Source organism: Platalea leucorodia, assembly GCF_965183815.1.
Source record: "Platalea leucorodia genome assembly, chromosome: 1".
In the NCBI taxonomy this organism is placed as follows: Eukaryota; Metazoa; Chordata; class Aves; order Pelecaniformes; family Threskiornithidae; genus Platalea; species Platalea leucorodia.
The window spans coordinates 76,163,899-76,189,165 of NC_138823.1; the positions used below are offsets into that span (position 1 = coordinate 76,163,899).

Consider the following 25,267-nt stretch of genomic DNA (forward strand, 5'->3'; position numbering starts at 1 on the left):
GGAGTTTTAGTGGCACCAGGATCTGCGGGGCAGTGAGTCGCTTCTCTGAAATGCTGCTTTGACAACCTCAGACTCTCCTTGGCACGGCAAACGAAGAGCAAAAACCTCACAGGGAGGAATGGCTGTAGCTGGGTCACCCTGACCAGCACGCTGAGCGGGATTACCCAGCTCAGTACAATGAAGATAGACACATAAATTAACTAATGTTTTGATTCAAATTTGGTTTGTAAGCTGGTCAAGACTGCCCAAAGGCTTTTTTCAGTCATATAATATGACGTGGTCTTGAAGATTAATTTTATATTTTCCCTGGATAATAGCATTGTCTTCTCTGGCACTGTTCTCAGATGGGTATGACTCATGAAACCCTCTGATTTTGGGAAGCATCGTACATTAGCATCTTGCCCAGGAAGGTTCTCACCACAGCTGAGCCCAAGAACACAAGCTCTGGCCCTCTGGGTCTGTCCAGGTAAATATCCTTTCGTTGATGTCAGTTTAATTGCAGACTAGGCCTGGGGTTTCAAATCCTGAAAAAAGTTCACATAAGAGGAATGGTAGAAAAGAGAGGAAATACTGTCCCAAATATATAGAACGAAATGTTAGGGAAAAGCAACAGACTACAAAACTGTTGGGGAAAAAAAGAGGAAGAATGGAAGACTAAGCAGGTAATCAATACCCAACCTTTAAAACAATATCCCCAAAGTTCTACGGTTCTTACATTCAAGACTGTCAGCATATTCTAGAGACATATCAGCTTCAGCCTGGGTTAAGCTCATGTCTGCTGTGTCCACTTTTAGCCACATTTAAAATAACCCGGTTTTAATTTCCTGATGGCTGCATCGTTCACAGAAATTCCTCTTATTCTGTTCACATTGTGGTTTTAAACCATTTCCCCACCACTGTTCATGTGCATCACGTTCCCCGCCCTGCATGTGTGCTCTGAAATACTCTCTAAAGCAAAAGGACCCTCCCTTTCCAGAATATTTTTACCTGCCGTGACAGTGCTCAATCTGCCCTGCGGCTCCCAAGCATCAGCTTTGGGCAGGCGCTGCATCACGCACCCGCTCGTCTGCTGTGCTGCACCTCACCGCTTTCCAGACCACGCTGCAGTTTGAAGGCAGGAGTGAACGGTCAAGCAGGGGTTTCCTCAAGACTTTGCCATTGTGGTGGGTTGACCCTGGCTGGATGCCAGGTGCCCACCAAAGCTGCTCTATCACTCCCCTCCTCAGCTGGACGGGGGAGAGAAAATATAACAAAAGGCTCATGGGTCGAGATAAGGGCAGGGAGAGATCACTCACCCATTGCTGTCACAGGCAAAACAGACCCAGCTTGGGAAAAAAATGAGTTTAATTTATTACCAATCAAATCAGAGTAGGATGATGAGAAATAAAAACTACATCTTAAAAACACCTTCCCCCCACCCCTCCCTTCTTTCCAGGCTCAACTTCACTCCCCATTTCTCTACCTCCTCCCCCTGCAGCGGCCCAGGGGGACGGGGAATGGGGGTTGCGGTCAGTTCATCACACGTTGTCTCTGCCGCTCCATCCTCCTCAGGGGGAGGACTCCTCACACTCTTCCCCTGCTCCAGCGTGGGGTCCCTCCCACGGCAGACAGTCCTCCATGAACTTCTCCAATGTGAGTCCTTCCCACGGGCTGCAGTTCTTCACAAACTGCTCCAGCGTGGGTCCCTTCCATGGGGTGCAGTCCTTCAGGAACAGACTGCTCCAGCGTGGGTCCCTCATGGGGTCACAAGCCCTGCCAGCAAACCTGCTCCAGCCTGGGCTCCTCTCTCCACAGGTCCTGCCAGGAGCCTGCTCCAGCATGGGCTTCCCATGGGGTCACAGCCTCCTTTGGGCATCCACCTGCTCCAGCGTGGGGTCCTCCAGGGGCTGTAGGTGGAAATCTGCTCCACCGTTAACCTCCATGGGCTGCAGGGGGACAGCCTGCCTCACCATGGTCTCCACCACAGGCACCTGGAGCACCTCTTCCCCCTCCTTCTTCACTGGCCTTGGTGCCTGCAGAGTTGGTCCTCTCACATATTCTCACTCCTCTCTCCAGCTGCAGTTGCTGTTGTGCAGTTTCTTTTCCCCTTCTTAAATACGTTATCCCAGAGGCGCTACCACCATCGCTGATGGGCTCGGCCTTGGCCAGTGGCGGGTCCGTCTTGGAGCCGGCTGGCATTGGCTCTGTCGGACACAGGGGAAGCTTCTGGCAGCTTCTCACAGAAGCCACCCCTGTAGCCCCCCTGCTACCAAAACCTTGCCATGTAAACCCAATACAGCTGTGCAGAGGCTGGGAAAGAGTCTCTAGCTTTCTCCATCACACTCCCAATTCCTTTTTCTATGTGTCTTAAGGACAAATACCCTCCAAACTCTTCACTGACTTCAGTAAGTTTTGGGAGATAAAAAAAAAAAAATCTCTGAAGGGATTTGTCTTTCAAAACAGAAGAGGTCGAGAGATAACAAGACGAAGGGCAAGCTTCAGTATTTCTACATATGCGGGAGGTAATTATCTGATAACTCAGAAATAGTATGAACTCTCTCAGCTAAAGCTACATAAACCTGTATCCGTATCCACATGCTCTTTCAGATAGCTTCTTTGTCATGTTTTCGGATGATTAGTATCTTTTTTTGGTTCTTTCCTTGGGAGCCTCAATTGACGTCACAGACTTCTTACACGCAAGTCTCTCAAACCACGTAGAAAACTAAAATCGCTGTCCCAAAAACCTCAGGTTGTCCAGGGCAGGAACTGTCTTTGCTCTCTTCTAGATGCTGTACAAGTGCAGTTTGGCACTGTGTCACAGAGGAGGCTCCTCGGCATGACACGAGATAAGGAAGAGAAACAAAAGATGAACCAGAAACTTGTCAGGGATTTGCTATGTGACTATGGGCAGATCCAAACACAATATCCTCGCTCCCCCTTGAGTGCCCCACTCAAAGTCACGGTGCCTTTCTGAAGCAAATTCAGCCTCTTCAGTGGTGTTTGATAATGTTGTGTTAGTCTTGTATGGACCAGCAATGACGTAACATTTGTTCAAAACTACTCATCGTTTTTATTTGTTATTTTGACACATTCCTTTAAAATTGATATCATTTGCTCACAGTTATTTCAGGTTCCTAATAAAAACAATAGGACCTGTAGAGCTAAATCCCAAAACAACTTTCTCATGAAGGTGTGCTCTGGAACTCAAGGAAATGGTCTAGCTAGCCCTGAAAAATCTCATTTCCCTTCTTTTTTTTTCTTTTTTTTTTTTTTCTGTGGATAGCAAAACAAAAGAATTTTTGTGAGCTTGAGGCTACACAGCCCCAATTGCTGTAATTACATAGCCAGGAATTTTGCAATTGTACAGTAAGTCAGCTTTCTTACAGGGACTAATGTTTAAATTGCAATTTCAAGATTGCTTAGAATGGGAAAAGGATTTATGTGGTTAAAAATGTGCGTTTGCTATTAACTAAACCTAACCACATTCACTAACTTCTACTCACAATCTTTTCCTGCCATAAATTCAGGTTTGTCATTTTTGCCTTGTTTTTTAAGCTCAAACCTGGTTTCCAATTCTAGGATAGTCCTCAAACAGCTAAATCATAGGAAGAGATACACGTTAGACTAGATAAAAGGCTTGGTTAACTGGTGCATGTTAGCTAATGCTGAGCTAATTTTAACCTCTAACTACATAAGAAACAAATTCTTTGGTATTAGACTTGTCTTACTAGATTCCTTACGTGTTCAGTTAAGTTTATACTATAAACTCAAATACCTGAAACATTGCAGGCCAGTTTTAGCAGAAGAAAAATGTAGCCTTAAAGGCTTGATTCAGTAATACTACTAGCAGTGAAGGTGAGGAAAAATAGGAATTATGTTTTGAAGACTGTATAAAAGCAGAAATGTGAAATTGCACTGGTGATTAATTTTTTTTATTTTTAAAGGCCTAAACTATTTTACAGCAAGGATTTTGTCATCTAAATGACTTAATTTTCTTAGGAAGTATATTGAGGAGGCCCATCTAAATGGAGATGAAGCTATACAGACAGGAAAGGGTTAAAAACAGCCCTGGGGGGGACTGAACATGCTCAGTCTCACAGACATTTTATGAGATTGGCAACTACTCATGCAGCCCCTCTCCGAACTAATGCCCTTTGCCTAAAAAACGAGCATAGCATCCCGATTGTGGGGATTACAATGCACACTAGAAATGCCCCCTTTGCCCTTTTTTTAAGAGCCGGGCCTGGTGCCAAGGAGCCTGGAGAAAGGCAAATTCCCGTGTCGTATCGCAGTGTGCGCTCCCTGCATTTCACCCGTTTTTTCCATCGGCTAAACAGGACTGAAGAACCGGGGCCGTGGGCAGTCGGTGCTGCTGGCGCTCTGGAGATGTGTTAAGATCACGAGTTCAGTGATTAATAGGCTTTCGCTCTTTTGCTGTGCTATATAAAAAGAAGTGAACATAATAAGCAAATACTATTTTGTTGTTTTGTGCTTTACACCTTCGCTCAGGTGTATCGCAGTAGAGCAGAAGTTAGAGCTGGGGCAAGGGAAGTTCTTTCAGGTTCTTGAAATAACTGGAGCGGCGTAGTTTACTAACAATGTGGACAGGGGAAGGTTTGGGCGTTTCTGTAGAGGTTTTGTGTCCATGCAGCTTTAACACCTTTTCTAGGATAAGGAAGAATTCACTTAGATTTAGGAGTGAAAAGGGGAGATAAAAAATAACTGAACAGATGATGAACAGAGCTATGAAATAAAGTTCCCGTGATTTGATAGATCACCATTCATTCCTGGAGCTACGGTAACTGACAGCGTGCAGCCTCTGAACCAATCCACTTGCAAAATAAAGTATGCAAGCTGCCCTATTTATTTTCATAACGGTGCAAATTAGGAGCATGCATGTGGCTCATTACCATGGCATGTGGCTCAGATGACCAGGGTAATTACTGAACTGTGGCGACTCAGTCAACTTCTACCCATGGTAACAGCGAAATTAGAGATCAATGTTTTGCTGCTGCAAATTTGTATTTTTGTTTGTCTACCTCTAGCTAGGACAGCCAGCTGCCTCCCTTGCCCTTAGGCCGTCTGTATCTGTCAGGGAGGAAACAGAAAGCAGCACTCTTAACTCTCTGCTGAGGAGACAGGAATTAAGGGGAGACCTCAGGTTGTCAAAGCAAGAGAAGACAAAATTAAGGATGACTATACTACAGTAAGTGTTGTGTTACACATTGGGGTAAATTCACGGAAACAGATATTTTGATCATTATGTAAAAGCCTTGGTACAAGACAAAGGTAGGCATTTACGGTAATCTTCCGTTCACGTAGTACAGAAAAGATGAATGCGTCCTTTTCCTTTCTGTTACTGGCAAATTAATCCAATGTCTGATGCTTCAAAATATTTACAATCTGCCTGGGATAGGGGTTTCTTGCAGATAGCAATGCCGTCACTCGCAAGCAGCTTCTGACCCAGATTTGCCAAGTCTCGCTTGCCGAGGAAGAAACTCTCACTTTTGGGGCCAGAGGAGCTGCTGGTCACTGAACTGGGCAAGACACTTTCTGATGGGCCAAGTATGCAGAGATATGAGCTCATGCCTGAGGGGAAAGAAGGGTTTGGGGAAAGGGCTGACCATTAACCAGCACCTGTGGGTCTGTCGCCAAGGCAGCCAGGACAAGGCAAATCAGGCAGCACCTCCCCTTCCCCTCACAGTCCCTCGCCCGAGTTTCTCACCGTTGCTTTACCCAGCCTGCTTGCCCCTGTCGCCCCGGTCCCTGTGTTGGCCGGTGGCCTGACCTATCTGCCATCTTTGCTGTCCTCCCACCATGGCCGGGAAAGCAAGGTGAAGCGAGCGGAGAAACTCCTGAAACGCCCGAGAGAGGCCAGGGTGCCCAAGGCCGGGCCCACCCGAGAGCTGCCACATGCTGCAGTAAGGTAAGCCGGGCTCCCCCACCGCCAGCTTGGTTCTCCTCTCCCACACGAGCGTAGGGCTGCTCTCCTGGGGAACCCGGGCGAGGGGAATATTTCTGAAGCAGCGCAGCGAGAGTTCAGCCTGCCGCCGGCGCTGCCGCGAAGGCCGGGCCGCCAGGCCCTTCGTGCCGCCCGGCCTGCGAGCCTGGCCCGGGCCGCGGGCCCAGGAGAGGCCTGCCTTGCCGGGCCCGCCCGGCCACGGCCCTTCAGCCCCTCACTTGACGGACGCCGCTGCCAGGTTTAAAAGAGCCGTTTGTGCCGCCTCCGGGAAGAGACAAACACCCGTCAGGATAAAGCCAACCGGGAGCAAGCCTCGCGCCCTGCCCTGCACCTACCGGCGCGGCGCGAGGCTCACGAAAGCCGTCGCTCCCCGCCGGGCCGGCGCTGGTTTCGCCAGGCGGCGGCGGCGGCGCAGGAGGGCCCCTCGGCCGGCGCTGGCGGCGGGGTCGGCCGCCTCTCTCTCCGCGGGCTCCCCCATCCCCTCCTCGCCCCCGCCGCGGCGGGGGCGGCCGCCCTCTTTGCGTTCGTCCCGGCCGGTCACATGGAAACGGGTCAGCAGCGCCCCCGCCCCCGCGCTCCCCGGGCCGCTGAGCGGGCAGCGGCCGGCCGAGGCAGCCGTGCCCAGCCGCTCCCCCCCGGGGGCCGCGCCGGGAGCGCAGCCCGTCCCGCCGCCTGACCCTCGCCCCGCCGTGCCGGGCGGGGGGCCCGGCCGGGCTGCCCCTTCCTCGGCGGGCGCAGCCGAGCTGTCGGTGCCCGCGGCGCGGCGTTGCTTCCCTGCCGGCCCGGTAAGGCGGGCGGGAGGCGGCCAGGGGCCGCCCTGTGCCGCCTCGGCGGGGCATCCCCGCCCGCGGCCGGGCTGGGCAGCGGCGGCGCCCCGCGCAGTGCCGCCCGGCGGCGGTGCGGGGCGGGGAGCGGGGGAGGAGGGGGCGAGGCCGGCTCTCACTCTCCTCTCCTCTCCTCTCTCCCGCTCGGTCCCCCCCGCCGCCGACCTTCGCCGCTGCCCCGCTGCGGGACCGCGTCCGGACCGGCCCGTCCCTTAAGAAGCGGTGAGGGAGGCCCGGCCATGGAGACCCTCGTGCGCCCCGGGGCCAGCAAGCCCCCCAGCGGGTAAGCCACCCGCCGCGACCCGCGACGGACCGGCCGCCCCTCGCCTCCGCCGGCAGCGGCGGCCCCGGGCAGCGGCAGCAGCCGTGCTGGCCGGCGGGCCTCGGTGCCCTCCGCCCCTGCTGCCCGCTCTCGGGGCGGCCCGCCGCCGGGGTCGGAGCCGGCGCGCAGGGGTCGGCGCCCCGCCGTGCTGGGCGCTAGCCCGCCCCGGGGGAGAGGGGTAGGGCCGGGGAGCAGGGGAGGGCAGGGTGAGCCGGGGCGAGGACAGGTCCGGAGGGGGACAAGGCGCCTGCCTCGCCTTCCCCCTTCGGAAGGGGCGCCCCGACCCGGCTGCCGTCGCTGCCCCTCCGCCTGCAAGCCCGGAGAGGCGGGCGAGCGGGGCTGGGTTTGGGGCTTTATTCTGGCAGGGGGTGGTTGGGGCCGGCGGGCGGGCGGGCGGCCCTTGCGGCTCCCGTCCCGGGCCGCCGCGGCGTGGAGCCGGGGCGCTGGGGGCCGCGGGGCCGATCCGGCCGGCGGCGGGGGCCGGGGAGAAGCCTTCGGGGGGTCCGTTGGGCCGCCCCGGCCGCGGGTCCCTCAGCCCTGCCGCGGCAGAGGAAGGAAAAACGCTGCCAATCTCGAATTAAAGATGGCCAGAATTGTCAGGGGCGGGTCGGTGACCGCCGCGCCGGCCGCTGCTGCCGGTTCCTCCAGCCGTGCGGTGCCGGGCACCGCTCTCGTAGTAGTAACGCTAAGTGACAGTCAGCCCTAGTCTAAACCACAGGTGGATTTGGGGTTTGTAAAGCGAAGAAGCAAAGGCAGGCTATGCCAGCAGTGAATTTATGAGTCTGTTAATTAAACAACGAGAGCAGCAGCAAGATGAAGCGCTAAGTGATCTCTTTTGTCAGGAGCAGAAGCCGGGCAAGTTTTAAGAGCTGCGCTGGCTGCTCGCTGCGATTTACTGCTCTACTTCACCCTGTCTGCATGGGCTGGAAAAGACTGCGATTGCTTCAGCGGCTTTTTTATTTTTAGTTCTAACGTTTATGTCGTAAATTAATTTTCGGGTAAATAGAAGACAGCTTTAAAGTACACGCTAGTGGGCTACAGTAGTTTTGTCGGGTTTATTTTCCTGAGTTTTATGTTTGATAGGAAGTCTTGTAGTGCCTGACTCAGAAAGTAGAACAGGGAGCGATGGGTGAAGAAAAGATGCCATTACTAGTGCTGAACTAATGAAACCGTATATATGCAATGTTTCTTGCACTTGCAGAGCATGACATAGCTTGCTGCTCTTTTTGTAAATAAAATGCTTAATTCCTGTTAAAAATGACCCTGTTTGATCGTGACCTTTTAAGCTAACCTTCTATAGCAGTAGATACAACGTGCCTCCCCTCTGTATTTAGCTGATGTGGTAGCATAGCTGCTTTCTAAAATCCTGGTGAAGAGGAGATCTAGGATGCCAATTTACACATGTGCTTTGAAGAGTAACCAGCATTTCTCAGATGCAGTGCTGATTAAAAATTTGTCTTGATTGCTAGGTATCCAAAGATTCATTAAAGAGTTTGAATTTGAAATGAGAAAGCGTGTTGCGAGTGCATCTCGGAGATGAGCACTGCAGTCAGGGCATTTCTGAACAAACCTCCTGAATCCTACGTAGCCACTTTCATCTGTGTAAACCTGTCCTCAGTCAGACTCAGATACCGTGTATATGAGCAGAAATTACAGGAACTGCGTTAACTTCAGTTGGATCGCTCCTGACATAGCTCGAGGAGGCGAATCCAGTCGTAAGGTGAAGATGCGCTTGCGATACTCTGCAGCAAAGTGTGTGGGTGCTAATCTGCTCCCGCAGAAGGTGGTGGCAAAGGTGTCGTGCCCACCGATGGGGACTGCCTCTCTGTTTAGTCTGAGCTGATTTCAGCCGTGAAATACTGCTTGTTGCCTTTTCTTGCGAGTCAGAGGTTCCCAGCCTGGGTGTGCCCATGCTTTCAGCAGTGGGTTTCACTGAATGGTGCGTAATTCCCGGAGTTGCTGACATCCATACTGGCAACCGGTGGATGTTTGGTCCCTAATCAGGTTTTACTTGTTCGATGAGGAAATCCACTAGGGCCAGGAAAAGAGGGCAGCTTTGTCTGTCCTTGTTGGTTCCCGTAGGAATCCAGACGTGAGCCGCATCTGTGGAGCGTGCCTGGGGAACACTGGCTTTTAAGGCCACTGTGACAGAAATACCTTCCCTTCATGGCAGAAGAAATGCTATGCGCGTTTCCAGCTTATTGATTGGGTTAGCTTGCTGTTACGAAAGGGAGGTTAGAATGACCGCAACTTCACAATTTTTTCCCAAATTTAGGCAGAGCTGTTTTGTCTCTGTGTAAATCATTAACAGCAACATTAGGAGTTCCCCTTGTTAAACAGTGAACAAATTTAATGTATCATTTAGTATAGGGTAGAGCAGCTCTGCTGTGTGCTTTACGCAGATAAATTGACTATGTGTGTTTCATGGCACTGCTGCTTGAGAATCGCACATTTAAAAGCAGGATACTGTTATGGGGTGGGTTTTTTTGTTGTTCTAAATGGCAAAGGAAAAATACAGTTTGTGCTGGTGTTGCAGGGTTTATCCTGTTTCTCAGTTTCAAAAATAGTTGCAGACTTCAGTACCGAGAATTTTATTATTACTAATTGCTAGGCATGAGTTTTGTAAAGCTTTACCAAGTCCATAATGCTTTATTTCATTAACATATATTTTAGCTTATGAAGGTGAATTTAAGAGAATCAGTAGCAGCAGCAGAAATTAGGATTTATTCTTCTGTGATCATGCAACAGGTGCTAGAAGAGAGAAGCACACTTGTTTAAAAGCTACTGCCTCGGTGTCTGCATCTGCCCTTACTTCATTAGGGAGAGCAGAGACAGGCCTCTCTGGGTGTCTTGATTCGTGACTTTTTTGACCACAATGTGGCATAATTGACCTACATTGGTCACAAGTGGCGTAGAGGGCTCAAGCCTAAAACGAGGACTTGGAGGATCAATTCTGTCCTGCTCCATTAGGAGCCTCGTGAAGTGCAAAGCATCTTCCCCTGTCGTTGAAAGCATCTCCATCTCCCATGGAAACCCATGGTTCCTGGGTCCTTCACCATGCCTTTACGCCTGAGCACAGAAAAGCTTCCTCTGGAGTCTTCACCAAGTGTGGTGAAAGCCTCTGTGTTAAACAAGATGTATGAGTGCCTTCTTTAAGTAGGACCTTTGTTTTCTGTGCTTCAGCTTCCTTCACTATCTCACAGGGCTTTATAGTACTAACAAATACAGGCACACACTAGCACACCTACTTTGGAGGGACTTATCTGCTGGATTGAAGTGACCCTGGAAGTCAGATAAAGGCTGTGAAACATAAGTAATGCTTATGTGCAGCACCTGGAAAAGCAAACCCCCAGGTACGGAGCAAGTCACGCATTTCAACTTGTTGCAACCTTTTCCTAATTTTTATGCCTGCTCCACATAGTTAGGTGGGTTACTTTGTGAAACTGCACATCCAGCTTAAAAAAAAAAAAAAAAAAAAAAAAAAAAAAAAAAGAGAGAGAGAGAGAGAAAAAAAAAAAAGTTGTTACTATGCTTCTGTTTAGCGTATTATTTGTAAACCTTGTCTTGAGAAGCCTGGAGGGAACTGTTGTCTGCAGAACATCTATGTGAACATCTGCGTATCACTGCTTACACTGTACTCTATCTCACCTTCAGATGTTACAAGATTTAGGGTATACAGAAAAAGCGATGTAAGTAGTCTGTAAATCAAAATTGGAAAACTGAGCAATTTGTGTATGTTTCCTCTGCGTTGTATTTATAAGAGATTTGAGTGTAACGTGCGGAGTACTGGATGGGAAAGGGTGGTGACTGCAATTAGAAATGTGGAGTAGCAGAGTGGTGCCTGCTTTGAGGGTTGCTGCCCTGGCCAGTTGCAAGACTGCCACTTGTGCTTTTGGCGTTATCCTTCATGGTGTGTCCCCGTTTGTACGTGAACTGCTCCTGGAGAATTCAGATGGTGTTTATTATGTGCACACCTGAGGCAAGGAATTTCTCTGTAATATGTTTTTTTAGCACTGCAGGCAGAATTAGCCCTGTCCTCCTCTCACAAGTAATTTGGGTCCAAAGTATTTCTTCTTGTGTTAGTGGAGATACATCACATCAAATAAAACTCGGGTAATGGTGACAGAATTGTGCTTGCTATTGCATAAAATGAAACAAGGCGAATTTTACTGTGTTTTGCACCTCTATATTAATATAACTGTTGATGATATACTGGAAGACATTTGTGGTTTTGGTCATGACTAATACCTCAGGTTTGCTGAAGATAAGCAAGCTAATTGTAAGAATAAGCTAAATGGTGAGATAAATGTGATGCAATCCAGTCCTGACAGCTGTTCCTTCTGAATTCCAGTTTCCTACTTCCTCCTGTCTTACTTTTCCCCCCTTTTTTTTTTTCTTTTTCCTTTCTGTCAGAAATCTGTTAGTCTTGTACCAGAGTAGAGCATGAAATAGGTGGCTTCTAAAGGTCTCCTCCATTTCTGGGCTGTCTAGAATATTCAGGATTTGTTTTCACTCTCCCGGTCTCCCAGTTGTCTCGCATTATTTCCTTTCCCATGGATGTCTTTTGTATTTTTTCATCCTGCTTTTCTATGCCACCCCTGCCACTGTTAGATGAAATCGAACCTTCTTTTTCTTACTGTCACCTGTCTCGTTTGTTCTTCATGTCTTTCCCTTGTAATTCCAGCTTCACTCTCCTGCAGCTTTTGCTCCTCTAAGTTTACACCTTAGTCAAATTGCGTGTCTTTATGAAAGCCCTGTACTGCTCAGCAGCAGGTGGTGCTACATTGGGATGGGACAGATTCTACCGGCCACCCCATCTGGGGAGGCTGCACCAACTGCAGTGAATTGCAGGATGCTGCGCTAGGTAAAGGTGGGGAGAGGGGGTGTTAATTACAATTTAGAGCACTCTCATGGGTGCACTTTTAGGTGATGCTGACCATTAAGGAAAACTAACTTCTTAAATATATATCTTGAAGTTAGGTCAGTAAATACATGGCTGCTTTGTGCGTAGTTAATCTTGCTAGAGAAGTGGTATATTGCTTTTTGCTGAGTAATTCAGATCACAGTGCATGATTATGGCCAGAACGAAGGGATTTTTTTTTTTTTTTTCCTTCGAAGGAATGAGAATTCTCTTGAATACGTGTACATATTCTTAAACATCTATGATGTTATAAATATTTAAGACTCCTGTTGTTGCAGACTTGAATTATCTTGCAAGCATTTATGAAGGCTTCTTAGCATTATTTTGGGTTAAAGAAATACACATGGGAGACTCCATTTTATTCATATAGGCAAAAGTGTGAATGCATTTACATGACCTGCTCGAAAAAGCAGCCAGGAGGCCTGTGGCAGAGTTAGGGAAGTACCTCACTTCTCCTGAATCGCAATTCAGTGCCTTAACAAGTATTCCTCTGTGTCTGGACTTTAGCTACTACTGTGTTAGCATCAGCAAACACTTGATTTTCTGGCAATGGCTGTGTTCTGTATACTGCAGCTTTTTGTGTTGCCCTGGCATTGTGATTTCCATGAAAATTGACAGCTTTCACACTTTAATGCTGCTTCTAAGAGATTGAGGGGTCTTTAGAAATTTATTTTTCTATAGCGGCTTGAGCCAGCTCCTGCATTAAGAGTTTAGGAATGGGAAAAGACTTAAAATCTGTGTTTCCAGCTTTGTGGTTTGTGATTTAAAAATCACAAATTGTGATTTAAGGATCTTTTAAAAGTAGCTGCATTTCCAGCTAATGGAAATTGCAACCCTTATTAACACATTAATACTTTTTATGTATAGAGTGTTACCAGAGCTGTTAGTTGCCCAGTGAGCCAGGCTGCTTATCATTAAATAAGTGATGCTGGGAATAGTATATTGTTGTCATAGTTTCAGCATGAGAGTGTCAGCGATGAGCCAGGGACTTAACCCATGCCAAGGAGTGAGTCACAAAGATTGCGTGGCAGGGCCGTGCTGCGATGGCGCTGACAGCATCTCGTACCTGCTTTTAGTCCCCATGCACCAGAAACGTCGTCTTTTCAGTTTCATTATTCCCCCAGCTAATGAGCTGCTTATGATGCTGTGCGTTTGTGCAGAGCAGTCGTCATAATCGGAGAAGTGGGGGAAAAAAAAGGGATCGAGAATATTTTTTCTGTTTACGTTCCTTTGTTCTCACGAGAGCTGCCAGATTGAGAGCGTCTACAGGATAAAAGAATCTTACTTCTTACCGCTGACCCTGTAAATTCAACCTGATATTTGTGTGCTAAGCTGTGCTTTACGTGTTCCTTGTGATGTGTTGTACGGAAGAGAGCTGGCAGTCTCCTCTGACCGTTTCAGTGATGAAATGTGAGTTATAAAGCTTTCTCTGGCAGTCAAAAAACGATACAACTCTGGCGTACTTTTTTTTTTAATAGGCAGTGAGCATCATTAAAGCAGGTAGGAAAGGTGCAAATGAAGTGAGAACTTGGTGTAGGCTGGGCCCGAGGTAACTCCAGAGGTGCAGCAGGCAGACTGCATTTTCAGGTTCAGTTCTGTGTTCTCCAGTGTCTTATTTTTATTAAAGGAGATTGACCTGTGTTAAGTTATAAAGTTGGTCTGTGAGTTGCTCTGCCTTTCTCTCTCCGTGTTACTGTGGCGTATGCAAAGAGGAACGGCTCAGGAAGGTGTGATGGAGAGTCCCTCACGTAAGTCATCAGCAGCCAGGTCATTAGGGAACTTGTTTACAGAAAAACCACATTTAAGGACCTGCTTGGCACAGGAAGGGCTGAGGATTAAACCTGCAGTAGCTTTTGCTACACCAAATTGTCAGGACCACCTGGCAGCCTGCAGTCCTCCCTTTTTCTTTGAGCAAGAAGCCAAATAAACACAAGCCTCACTATTGCTGAAGCTGTTGTGTTGCAACTGATGTTCCCATAGCAAGCTCTAGCAATGACCCAAAGGCTTGAAGAAAATGTGGTCTTTCTGAGCCATGCTGGTTTTGTGGCACTGACAGTGAAAACTTCCTTTACTCAATAAAATAAACAAATAAGATGCAAAGGCATACCACTGGTATGGAGCTTGAGGAAGAAAATTACATTTTATGTTATCAGTGTTCTAAATATAGGCATATTGTAAGGTTCAACAGCGAGTACCAATCACTTAGTCAGATAAGCGTTACTTTATGTTTTCAGCAAGGGTGACTAACAAGCAGTACAATTCTCTGTTCCCATACCTGTTTTCCTTCACCATGTGTTGGGTTTTATTTATATTAATGCATGCTGATCTGATTGACTGTTACTGATGTGTTATTGTGAAGTGGAGCCAGAAGGGTAGAGCTCTGTTGTTTTTTGGTGATCTAGGGTTAATGACTTTTTTTTTTTTCTTCTGTTTTGAAGATCACACAAATACATAGAGATTTAAAATGGGTAACATTGGTGGTTGATGAGATGCTTTCTGAATTTTCAAACATTGTTTTAGTAAACGTATGTGCTACCATTCATAGTAGGACAGTATAAAACCTCTTTATATTATTGCTTTTTTGTTAATAATTTTTTGATGGTTTAGTTAGACTAGCGAACAACAAAATTCAAAGGCCTGAGTACAAATGCACCGTTGATGATCATTTGCGGCCATCTCCCAGATCTGACAGTCATTCCTGTTAGTCTGCTCGTCCCCTTTCCTCTGAAAAGGCAGTTTGCTTTTTTGGGGTGAGACTGCTGGATTTCTCCTTGGTACTTGTGTTACATGGTGTTAGGAGACGGTGTGATGGTGACATGAGGAGCAGGTTGTCCTCCAAGGCTGCACGGAGGTCCTCGTGTTGCAGTGTATGTAAGATCCACCAGATGCAGAGTCGGCTCGGTCAAAGCCAACTTCTCCAGGGACACAGGAGGAAAGCTGCAAAGAGCTCTGTTTTAGATTATCTAGATGACTTTTGTTTTAAAAGATGTTCTCTTCCTTCCCGCCCCACACGTCCCGCAGTGGGTATTCTGTGCTCGCCCCTGAGGTCTGTTGGGAGCCATGGTAGTGGCTTTCTAATGTAACAGAAAATAAAGTAGTAAATTCTGTTCAAGACCCTTTAAAATACTAGTATTTCTTTTATTTCTCTTATTTTTTTTGCGTAGAGTTATTTTGGGGTATAATAAGCATTATTTTTTTCCTGCTTTAGCAGGTTCCAAAAAGATAGTAAAAGCTCCAAGTTATTTGATAATAAAACATATTATTTCATTTTTGTTCTTACTTCTGTGCTTAGGTGGCTTTTCTTTCTGCATTTCTCTTTTTTTTGTTTGCGGTGAGTATCTTGCCTATGCAGCAAAAATAACCACCTAGGTAAATACATCAAGGATGGCATGTCTGATCTTACCGTTCACAGGACATGTATTTTCCCTTCTGGTTTTGTCGGAGTGCCACGACGGGAGTCTCCAAAATCAATAAATAGTTCAAGCCAAAGTGGAAGAAAAAACTGTTTTCTGTGCTTTTCTTCGATCTCTCCTCCTGTTGCGGTGCTTTATTTCTGAACGGCACAGCAGTGGTTCTGGGTGTTGAGGGAATATCTTGGTGTGACTCGAGATTCCTTCTTTTTCTCCCTCCCCCCCCCCTTTTTTTTTTGAGTAACTTCTCATGGTACTTGGTACCAAGCCTACGCTTTCATGGATGCCAAATAAATTACTCCCCGGTTCCCTGGGGGTACAGCTCATGTTTCAGCGTCAGCACGGCTTTCTCTGCTCTAACTGGGCTCCTGGTGTTGTTCGCAGTCGCTGCTGACGAACGCTCTGATCTGTCCCTGCTAGGACAGGGCTTTCTCCTTGGGAAGGAGACCAGCTTTTGGCTTCTGCTGTGATTAAAATCTTGGTCCTGTGACACCTTCCAGTGCTCCTAAGACTGACTCCTAATTGATTAAATACAGCTACAAATAGGTCAGATCATGTTGCTAAACTGCTAGTGTTGTAATTAACACAATTATTTATTTTGCTTGCTTTTAATTACCTCTGTTTCTCTGCCTGAGCTGAACTGGAGAGCCACTTGGTCGTCTCATTGCCACACAGAGCAGCATCGCATGCTAAAATAATGTTACGATGTCAGCTGTGCATAACCTTGTGCTTTTCGAGACATGCAGTCTTTTTATGGTCTTTTTTTATGGCTTCTTAAGGTCTACTGTGCAGCTTCATTCCCTGGGTAGTGCCTTGGCCAGAGGGAGACAAACTGGGACCAGTTCCTGTCCTCAGTGAGTCCCAGCACCTTCCTGTACCCAGGGAAGCTGCAGATCCTCCGGCACTGGGCTGTCTGTCGTAGCAGACTTGCCTGAGGTCAGCCTGGCACAGGGATGCTGGGGAGAAACCAGAGCGTACCAGGACTTCATCCTCAAACTCCATCAGGGCTTTCGTAAACCAGGTGACATTTTTGCTCCCGCGCTTACATTAGTAAGTTGAGGATTGCTGTCTTCAGATCAAGTTTGTTATTCCTGAGTACAAGAAGTTAATGCAAAATTCCTTTCCCCTTATCAAACCTAACTTTTCTGTTGCGAGACAACCGCAGGTGTATCTGTGTGTGATGGATAGAGAGTTCAGAATCAAACTTAAAAATAGCAAGAAAAAAAGGCAATAGCCATGCCTTCCCTGTTATGTAGGTAATTACAGAACAGTATTTTATCTTAAATTTAGAGAATTGTGAATTTTACAAATTACTGTGTGTTTAGGAGGAGGATAAAAAGTATACTGCAGTTTTAAGTAATAAATTTAGTTGGCTTATTTTGTCCCTTCATTTCAAGTCTTGTAGATTCTATCACCTTCGTAAAACTATCTAGAATATCCAAGCACAGTCCTAGAACTATACGGTGATGATGAAACCATTTCATGACAAAAGTGAAGTTGCTTTTCTTCTTAACTTTTAAGCAAATACAGTTAATTTAATCCTTCTTCCAACTCTTGCATGGATTTGTAAGAAACAAGAGAATACCTTCCTGAAAGAGCAGTTAGTTATTCTGCAACTAGCATATACCCAGTTTTCAACCTCACAGGTATTGGGAAAAATTAATCTCCTAAGGAAAATTGATTATACTTTTGGTGAAAAATTCTTCTTTCTGAAGAGGACAAATTGTGAATTTTGGAAATAATTGAATATCAGTGAATCACAACTGTTACTTTATTTCTTTGCTTTTAGTAGTCCTATTTTGCAATTAATAAACAGTGTCTCAGTGGGTTTTAGCACTTGATGCCAGGATCAAAATACAGGGTCTTCCCCCCTCACCCCAGCCACATTGTTTCTTTGCATTTTTTTGAAGTTTTTTTTTTTCCTCCAGCCTCATATAAGGCAAACCAGGGATTTTGGTTTTTCTTAGAAGCATCCTTTTTTTTTTTTAAATTTCTTCCCCCCCCCCCTTTTTTCTTTTTTTTTCTTTTTTTTTTTTTAAGGCTGTTAGCGTAGTATTGTACAAAATGACTAGTAGGGGCCAGGCAGATTCAGAGTCTGTCTGTTCCCATGGTTTATTGGCCTCTTTTGGGACAGAGACAGAGAGTCTGCTTGCAGTTGCCAGAGAATGAAGTGCAGCAAAAGCAGTGGTTAATTGTTTAATGCAATATTGGAAATGGGGCTGTGGTCAGCTGCTCTGAAGCAGCTTGAATTTATAAGACCCGTTTAGCATGGAGCAGAGCGGGGCACAGCTATGTTCCCATTGCCTTAATACTCAGCTTTAGAGCTGAAAGGCCTGTGGAGTTCGGTTTTGCTCTGCTTCGCTTGCCAGGCTGAGGTGTGCAACCCCCAAGCAGCTCCGCTGAGATCTCTGGGTCTGCTCCTGCATCGAGCAGGCGGGAGAGGGACCGGCATGGGCTTCACTTGGGCAGACTGGTGAGAGAGTTGTGGGTGCACACTGCTCTTGTCTCTTTACTGGAGTTCTGGTTAATATTTTATGTTGAAGTAACAAAAATCAGGTATCTCGTTCCAAAGGGGGGTGAGTTTGTGTGTGTAGGTAAAGATAGGTGAGTTCAGTGCCCATATTCCCCTCTATTCTCCACCTGTGGTTGCTTTTCTTTATTTACATGATGGTAAACTTCAAAGTGCCATCTTTCCACTGGTATTCTACAGCTAAAGACCCCTTGGACACTAACAAGATATTGTTCGTACTGGTTAAGGATAAAGAGGTCACTTGTTTCTGTTCTCACGTGCTCTTTTTGCAAGACCAGATAGTGCTAATAATTTTTGAAAAGCCCGCAACTTGTCATGCCATTATGCCAGCCTTATTTAAGAATATGCTCATCTATATAGTTGTTTATTATTGTGTATTCTCAAATTAGCCATAGTTATTTTGGAATGAAGACTCTTTGCATTCAAGTGGTTAAATACCATACTTTCTCCTATTAAAAATGAGATCCAGGTCTACTGGAAAATATTTTAACAAATATAAAACTGCCTGGAGTATAAAACCTGTTTATACAGATACCATGGGTTTCTTGCCATGAAAAGCACCGTAAATTCCCCATGCTGCTCATTTTCATAAGAAGTTACTTGGAAAGAAATACTGCTTGCGGTGCATTGCCAATTATTTATATACTAATTTGCTACCTGAGAATAATTTCAGATTTTTAAATAGAGTTTAGTATTGGAGTGATTGGGGGAGGGGAGGTCTTAAACTACTTCATATGTTACAGTTTAGCTTAAATTTACCTGGAAAGAAACTAGCAGCACTGATTTTTTTTTTTTTTTTTTTTTTTTTTTTGGGGGGGGGATTAACCTCTTAAAAAAAGTAGTGTATGTATAAAGAGTTTTCAGTAATTATTTTTTAATGTAAATTCCCACTTGCCTGTATTGTTACAGGACAAACAACTTTGTGCTGTATATAAAATATTAAGCTGTCTTCACCTAAGTAGTCCCTGTGTGCAGAGTTGAGGTGTGCCAAATTTGAATAGGAGGCCACGTACAATGCCTCGGGGCAGAGCTCTGTTCTGCCATCGTTAGAGAGGACCTGCACGTCAGCCTCTGGTACAGATCAACCCTTCAAGTGAATGACCCAAATAGTTGAAAAGGGGAAATATATTCTCTTTCTTCTCTTTTATAGGTTATCTTTTGTACTTCAGCCTTTTGATTAATCTTGGAGAAATAATCTAGCCTATGCTGTTTCTTTTTTTCCTGAGCAGATGGTAACGAACGTGTCACTAGCATGGCGACTGAATTTTCCTTCCCGGCTTGGCCAGGAAGAGGTAGGCAGAGTTACTTGGGAAAACATAATGTGGAAGCTCAGATTGCAAAGAAACCCCTTATGCCCTGTTTAGCACCTGGCTGTACCTGTGCAACAGTATTCAAATATTTATAAATCTTTCATAAGCATGTTTATTTGAAGACAAAACCCCAAATCGGCAACAGGGGTTTTCCTGCATTAAATTGCTTTCACCAAGCATTATTTAAGGTTAAAACCTTAAAACTCCCTAGAGAGACTTTTCTCTATTTTCTATGCAGCTTTTTCCTTTTACCGAGGATACCCTCACCATGTATAGAAAGAAAAACAGTAAGTGCAGTGGTATTCAATTATACTATAGTGATGCAGTTCAGAGAGTAAAAATAGTATTGTCTTATCTTCCAGCAACCAGACGAACATTCTTACAAAACTCAGGGAACTGAGTGAGTTGGAGACTTCATGTTCCTTTTGTGCCTTCTGAAGTGCCCGAGATTTTTTCCATAGTGCTTATCACAGAAAATACCTCAATTCTCCAGAATTAAATTATATAGGCATAGAGAGGTCCACACAGGAGCTGTTTTGGAGGCTGCTTTGCGTGACGTTGGTGAGTGGTACACGTGTAACTGCTTGGGAGCGGTGCGAGGGGGGCTTAGGGTGCAGGTGCTTCATGCAGAGCTTTAGTCCTTGCATGCAGGTAGGCTCAGGAGCAAGCCTTTGTACCAACGGGTAGCACAAGGGAGAATGCATGCCTGGCACTGATCTGTTTTACTGCTCGTAGAAAGAAATAGATTTCTCTTTGATCCTACTGGTTTGGTCAGCTCTCTCGGCATTTAAAAGCAAATGTGTGACTATTTTAGGATTCTTTGAAAATCGCAGCCTATCTCTGAACTGATGTGTTCATATTTCACACGGAGTTGCAGATGGAAGATTGTAAGCTGTGCTTTGGGCAACATGTGTTGAGTAATATTGGAAATAAATGCTACCGTACGGGATCTTGCTTCTGGAGCCAGTGTGTCCACTATGTCATACAGCTGTGCCATTCCTTCCAGAATTGTTCTGAAATCTATTTACATCAAGCAAATGTTGAAGTCATGGATGGATTTATGAGGACAATGGTCTGACAGACCATGCAAGCTTATAGATTATAAAATTTTCTGTACAGGGGGAAACTAAGTGTTCCCTGATGAAACTGCCATTATTTAGGGGGGTGATACTGTGAGTTGAAACTAAATTTGGGAGGTGGCTTGTGTTCCTCAAAATGCATGTGGAAGATGAGGACCGAGGGATATTCATTTTTATTGCTGCACAGTAGGTTGCAGCCGTGTTGACATCTGATGCAGACTCAAAATTGCCTGAAATTCTGTATTGGCTTGTATCGCTCGGTGCTTACGAGACACGGTCAGTGTGTTTCTGTGGTTTGGCAATGGTGCCTGCAGATTTCACAAGTGGTGGAGTTCAGATCTTCATGGTTTTATTAACATTGTCTGAAAGTACATGTACGTCCCTGGGAGCTGAGAGTAAATAGAGCTCACTTGGAGAAAACATTTGGAAAAAATGAAACTGTCCCTTGATAATGAAGTTTATTCCTCCTGGCCTTTTTAATTCTCTCTTGCAAGTTTCTAATTTTGTGGCATGACAGAAGAGGAGAATCGCGTACTTGAATTTGTATCTGGAGTAAAGTTATCACTGCTCGGGGGCTGTGTTATAAAAGTGTTGGAAGGAGCTCCCTCCGCCATGGCTTGCCGTCTCACGGCCATGCTTGGCTCGGTCTCGTGCTCTTTGGTCCTTCCAGGTCTCGTCCACAAACCCATAGCTCTTCGCAGAGCTGTGACTCCCAGGCAGGCTTCAACGATGCTTTGATGCCTCTAATGGTGTCCTTACTGCTGACATAGGCCCACAAAGTCCCAAACCCAGCAGACCCAAGGAGTGCGTGTAAAGACACAGCTGGGCATAGGATAAAGGAAAAGTTTAGAAGCGCAGGGCTGTGTAAATCACTTTCCTCAAGCCGCTTGTCTTTTTTTTTTCCTTGACGTCTTTCAGTTCTCTGTGCTGTCTTCTCTCACCGGGGGTTCCTGTGCTGCCGAAAAAAGAGGGGAAAAATGCGCTCATGAAATAACAAATTAACTTGTCTAGGCATAGTAATAATCATGAAGTTTTACACATTATTAGATGTAAATTTTACAACCAACATGTTAGAAGAAACACTTAAAAACCTTAGATTTAGGCCTATAGGTAGGATTTAGGTAAGAACAGAATTACTTTTTTTTCTCTTAGTCTGATTCCAACTCTTCAAGCTTAGACAGTATGAGTGTATTCTGATACACACCTTTGTAATTACATAAAATTGATAACAAGCCATATGACCTCTGGTTACAGATCTAAATATTGGCATCAATTCATTTATTATGTCTGAGTATGTCTCTGTGCTTAAATCAGTCTGTAATTCGTAACGCACCATCTTTATTACAGTTTGCATAAAGAAATGTATTCTAATAGAACAGTATTTCAATGGACACTTAAATGAAAGAACTGAGTTGGTGATAATGCACTTATTTTTTTACAGTGAAAAATGTTTTCTTTTTTAAATAGCATTTAATACTTCATTATTTTTGTCACAAAGTGGCTCAATTTGTATGCACGTATTCACTAAATGGAGTTATATTGGTTTAATACCTCAGTACATTAATTGTTTTTCACCCCGTCTCAAAATTTTTTAGTAATCTAAACAAGTGAATGTTGTGTAACTTCATGATACCATTATATAAGTCATGAAGTTCAGTTTTAGTAATGAAATTAAATGTACTATACAAAGAGGAGGGACCTTTTAATCTACAAAACTGACTTAGTCTTGAGTGAAAGTTCAGAACTTTTCTTTCCTGGTGACAGTTTCATTTTGCAGCAAAGCTGAAAGTAACGTTTTAATGTCTGAATCCAGTTCTAAAAAAAATACTTGTGAAAATATGAGATTTTTCACTTTATACAGCAAAAATACGTGGCATAACTTGCATGTTTTGGTTTCATAGTGAATAAATTCTAGTTTAAATAAACTGCAGCAAGTTGCCTTTTAGAGAAAGGGGAGGGGAAAAAATATCATATTTTTCCCCTCCCTAGCTTAAGTTGTAACATACAAAGCTTTTTTTTCCTCCTTCAAATCTTTCTTGAAATGACCAAATCAAAAAGACACTTGTTTTGTGAAGCCTGCTTTTGATTAACTTGATTGAGTTTTATTTACCTACTTAATCTGAACCATGCCTCCTCCTTATCGTGTAAAGTCGCTTACTGTTGCTAAATATACCAGTGTATTTTAAAGAAGCAAAGCTGTGCGTGAGTATGCCCCATTCAGAGTGGGGTTGAGGGGTAGGGAGGGACCTGCTGGTAACCTGAGAACAAGAGCAGATGCTAAATTAGCAGCTGGATCGTTAGTAACGAGTCCACAAATGTCTGCTGGGAAATGGATCTTCTTTAGCTGCATGTAGCGTGGGTGTGTGGGTTATTCAGAGTTTCTAGCATCTAGTTGCTCTTTGCTTGTGACTCAAAGGAAAGCCGCGAGGATGTTTATTTGTGGAGTGACTGGCAACTCGTTTTCATTGAAAGTACAGTCTGCGTTTATAAATTGTTGTTACTGTGTGGCATTTTTTTTATTAAGGCATGAAACTGGTAAATGACTGCAAATGCAAGGAGATTGCTGGCAGTATTGTAGTTACAGAGTTATGAAAAAAAACACTAAAAGACATGTGGAAAAGCAAATAACATTATAAGGGCACCATTAGTAATCCCAGGGTTATGTTCTGTTTCCACCTTTAACAGTAATAGCTATCGACCATTGACTGGAGTCAGAAATAGATCAGACCGTGACTGGATGAGACCCTAAATCATGACTGAATAATGATGACTAATAAGTGATGTATGTTAAGCGGTAGCCAAGCAGGAGAATCCGAATAAATAAACATCAGTGGGGAAAAAAAATAATTACGAGAGCTGTCAGAAAAGTGCTATTTATTTGGGAGACGAAACTTTAATTTGTCTTAAGTCTCTTGCTGATATGTGGTTGAAATCTATCCAAATGTTTGGTGTAGCTCGCCACACTCTGCTCTTTTGTGCCCCCCAACTACAGCACACCTTTGCCCACTGCAATACTATGGACTCAGCTATGACGAGGAGTACTGTCTGACTTGACTTTACGTTGAAAACCAATATATTTCTTTATTCCTTATGCCAATGATTATGTAAGTGTGTGCATCTACAAGTCACCATTTCCCCACATTGAAGAACGTGTGGTTTTGTTTTTTTTTTTCCCCCCGCTTGTCAATGTGGTGAAAATGATTCAGCTTTCTAATATAAACAGGTACAAAAATGATACAGATAGAAAAAGGGTACCTGCATACCATGGCCCTAGTGTACACCAAAAGCTTCTGGGATTTCTTTGTTAATCAGGGAAAAAAGCTTTCTTGTGGAGGGGAAAAAAGCCTCCTAGCTGACTAGCGTGCCTATACCAGTGAAAGCCTTGTCGTCGGCAGGATTATACTCAACAAAGTGAGACTGTGGTGGTCTGAGACAGTGGCTGTGATTTAAAAACAAAAAAAACCCAAAACAAAAAAAGCAAATGAACCCTCTCCAAACTCACGTCTGGACACCCACACAACAGTGATTTAGCGTACGAAGGTGCTGTGTCCTGTTCAGCTATCCTCCGCTGGTATTTCCACACCAGTGCCAGGAGCTGACTGAAGGTCAGGCGAAAGTTAAGGCTTTGGGGCTGGCAGCGAGGTTTTCGGTTAAGATGTCAGGAAAGGCTCTGCAGGTCGTGAAGATGATTCTGACAGGAGCCCCCTTCTAGACGCAAATCTCTCGGCTATTTCAGAGAGGGATGCACAAGCTGCATCTCCAGTTCAAGGCTTTCCTATGCTGGAAAGGATGAAGAAGAAACTTTCAAGCAACTGTTTTCATTTGAGAATCCTTTTTTGCTAAACAACCTGGCAACTAGACTAGGTCTTCCCTCCTTTTTCCTGAAGAATTAAGCATCTGTGTAAAAGAGAGGGAACAAGCTGAAGTCAGTGGGTTTCTCTGGGAGTACAGAAGCCCAAGGCAAAAAAAGCGTGACCAGTTTTGGGCTCTGTGGTGGCTATTTATATTAGCCTAAATATGGAAGAATGTTGAGTTCATATAACCTGTCAGGAAAAGGCGGAGGTATTGCTTGGTTTTTGTGTGTGTATGTGTATACACACATAACATTATCAAGTTTTATTTAACATGTTCATGTCTATGGTAGAGTAGTGCATATGTCTGAAGACCGTATAGTGTTACTCAATTCCAAGTACATGCATGGGGGCGGTTTTATTTTGGGAGGGGGGAAAAAAAAAGTTACTCTCTGGGAGCTCTTTTACAGAGTAGTGTGATTCCTTAGCTGCCTTTTGGCAAGGAAATGCTTTTCCATCTTTGTACACATTACTGTAATTTAGCGTTAATGGAAAAACAGAGTAGCTTGGTGTAAATCCTCCAGACAATACACCCCATTCTAGCGGGGATTCAAAATGTTCTGCTGCGTAGCTGATGTGCTGGACGAGACTGCTGCCTGTCGGGAAGCAGGTGGGATGGAGAAGGGCGACAGTTAGGCAGTTCTTTGTGATCACCAGGCCAACAGCAGCTACGAGTTTGATGTGTGGGATTTGCGGTTTGTGGGTTTGGGGTTTTTTTAACGTAATGTCATACTTTTTTGAAAGAAATGAGTGTAACAAAAATTAGCCTTTGCGCTACTGTCTGTAAAATCATGTAGTTATTCAAATACTCATTGCTGCGTTGATTTGTATCTGCTGTCTTGTATCTGGCATGTTAGTTTTGAAGCTTTGGGTAGTGTCGTGTTTGTTTTTTTTTTTTTCATTTCCAGTGTTTAATGTCATGTCTAAGCGTGAGAATGCACTGCGCGGTCTCTGCATGCGAGACTCTGTATTACAGAATTTCATCTGAGTCTGCTCGCTTTCCTGAAAGCAGCCCATCTCCAATGTACCTTAACACTTCTCAAACAATTATATTTTTTTCATAAACAGGACTAGATATT

The 25,267-nt window shown here is 45.1% G+C and overlaps 1 protein-coding gene across 4 annotated transcripts in view; it reads left to right on the forward strand.

The window, feature by feature from the left end:
• The first annotated feature begins 6,924 nt into the window (after positions 1-6,924).
• The window catches only part of COBL (cordon-bleu WH2 repeat protein), a 164,007-nt gene continuing 145,664 nt past the window's right edge, over positions 6,925-25,267 (forward strand). For all 4 annotated transcript variants that reach the window (XM_082306391.1, XM_082306393.1, XM_082306392.1 and 1 more), the window contains exon 1: positions 6,925-7,048. In XM_082306391.1, the coding sequence (XP_082162517.1) occupies positions 7,005-7,048 (44 nt within the window). In that variant the 5' untranslated portion in view covers positions 6,925-7,004. The remainder of the gene's footprint in view (positions 7,049-25,267) is intronic.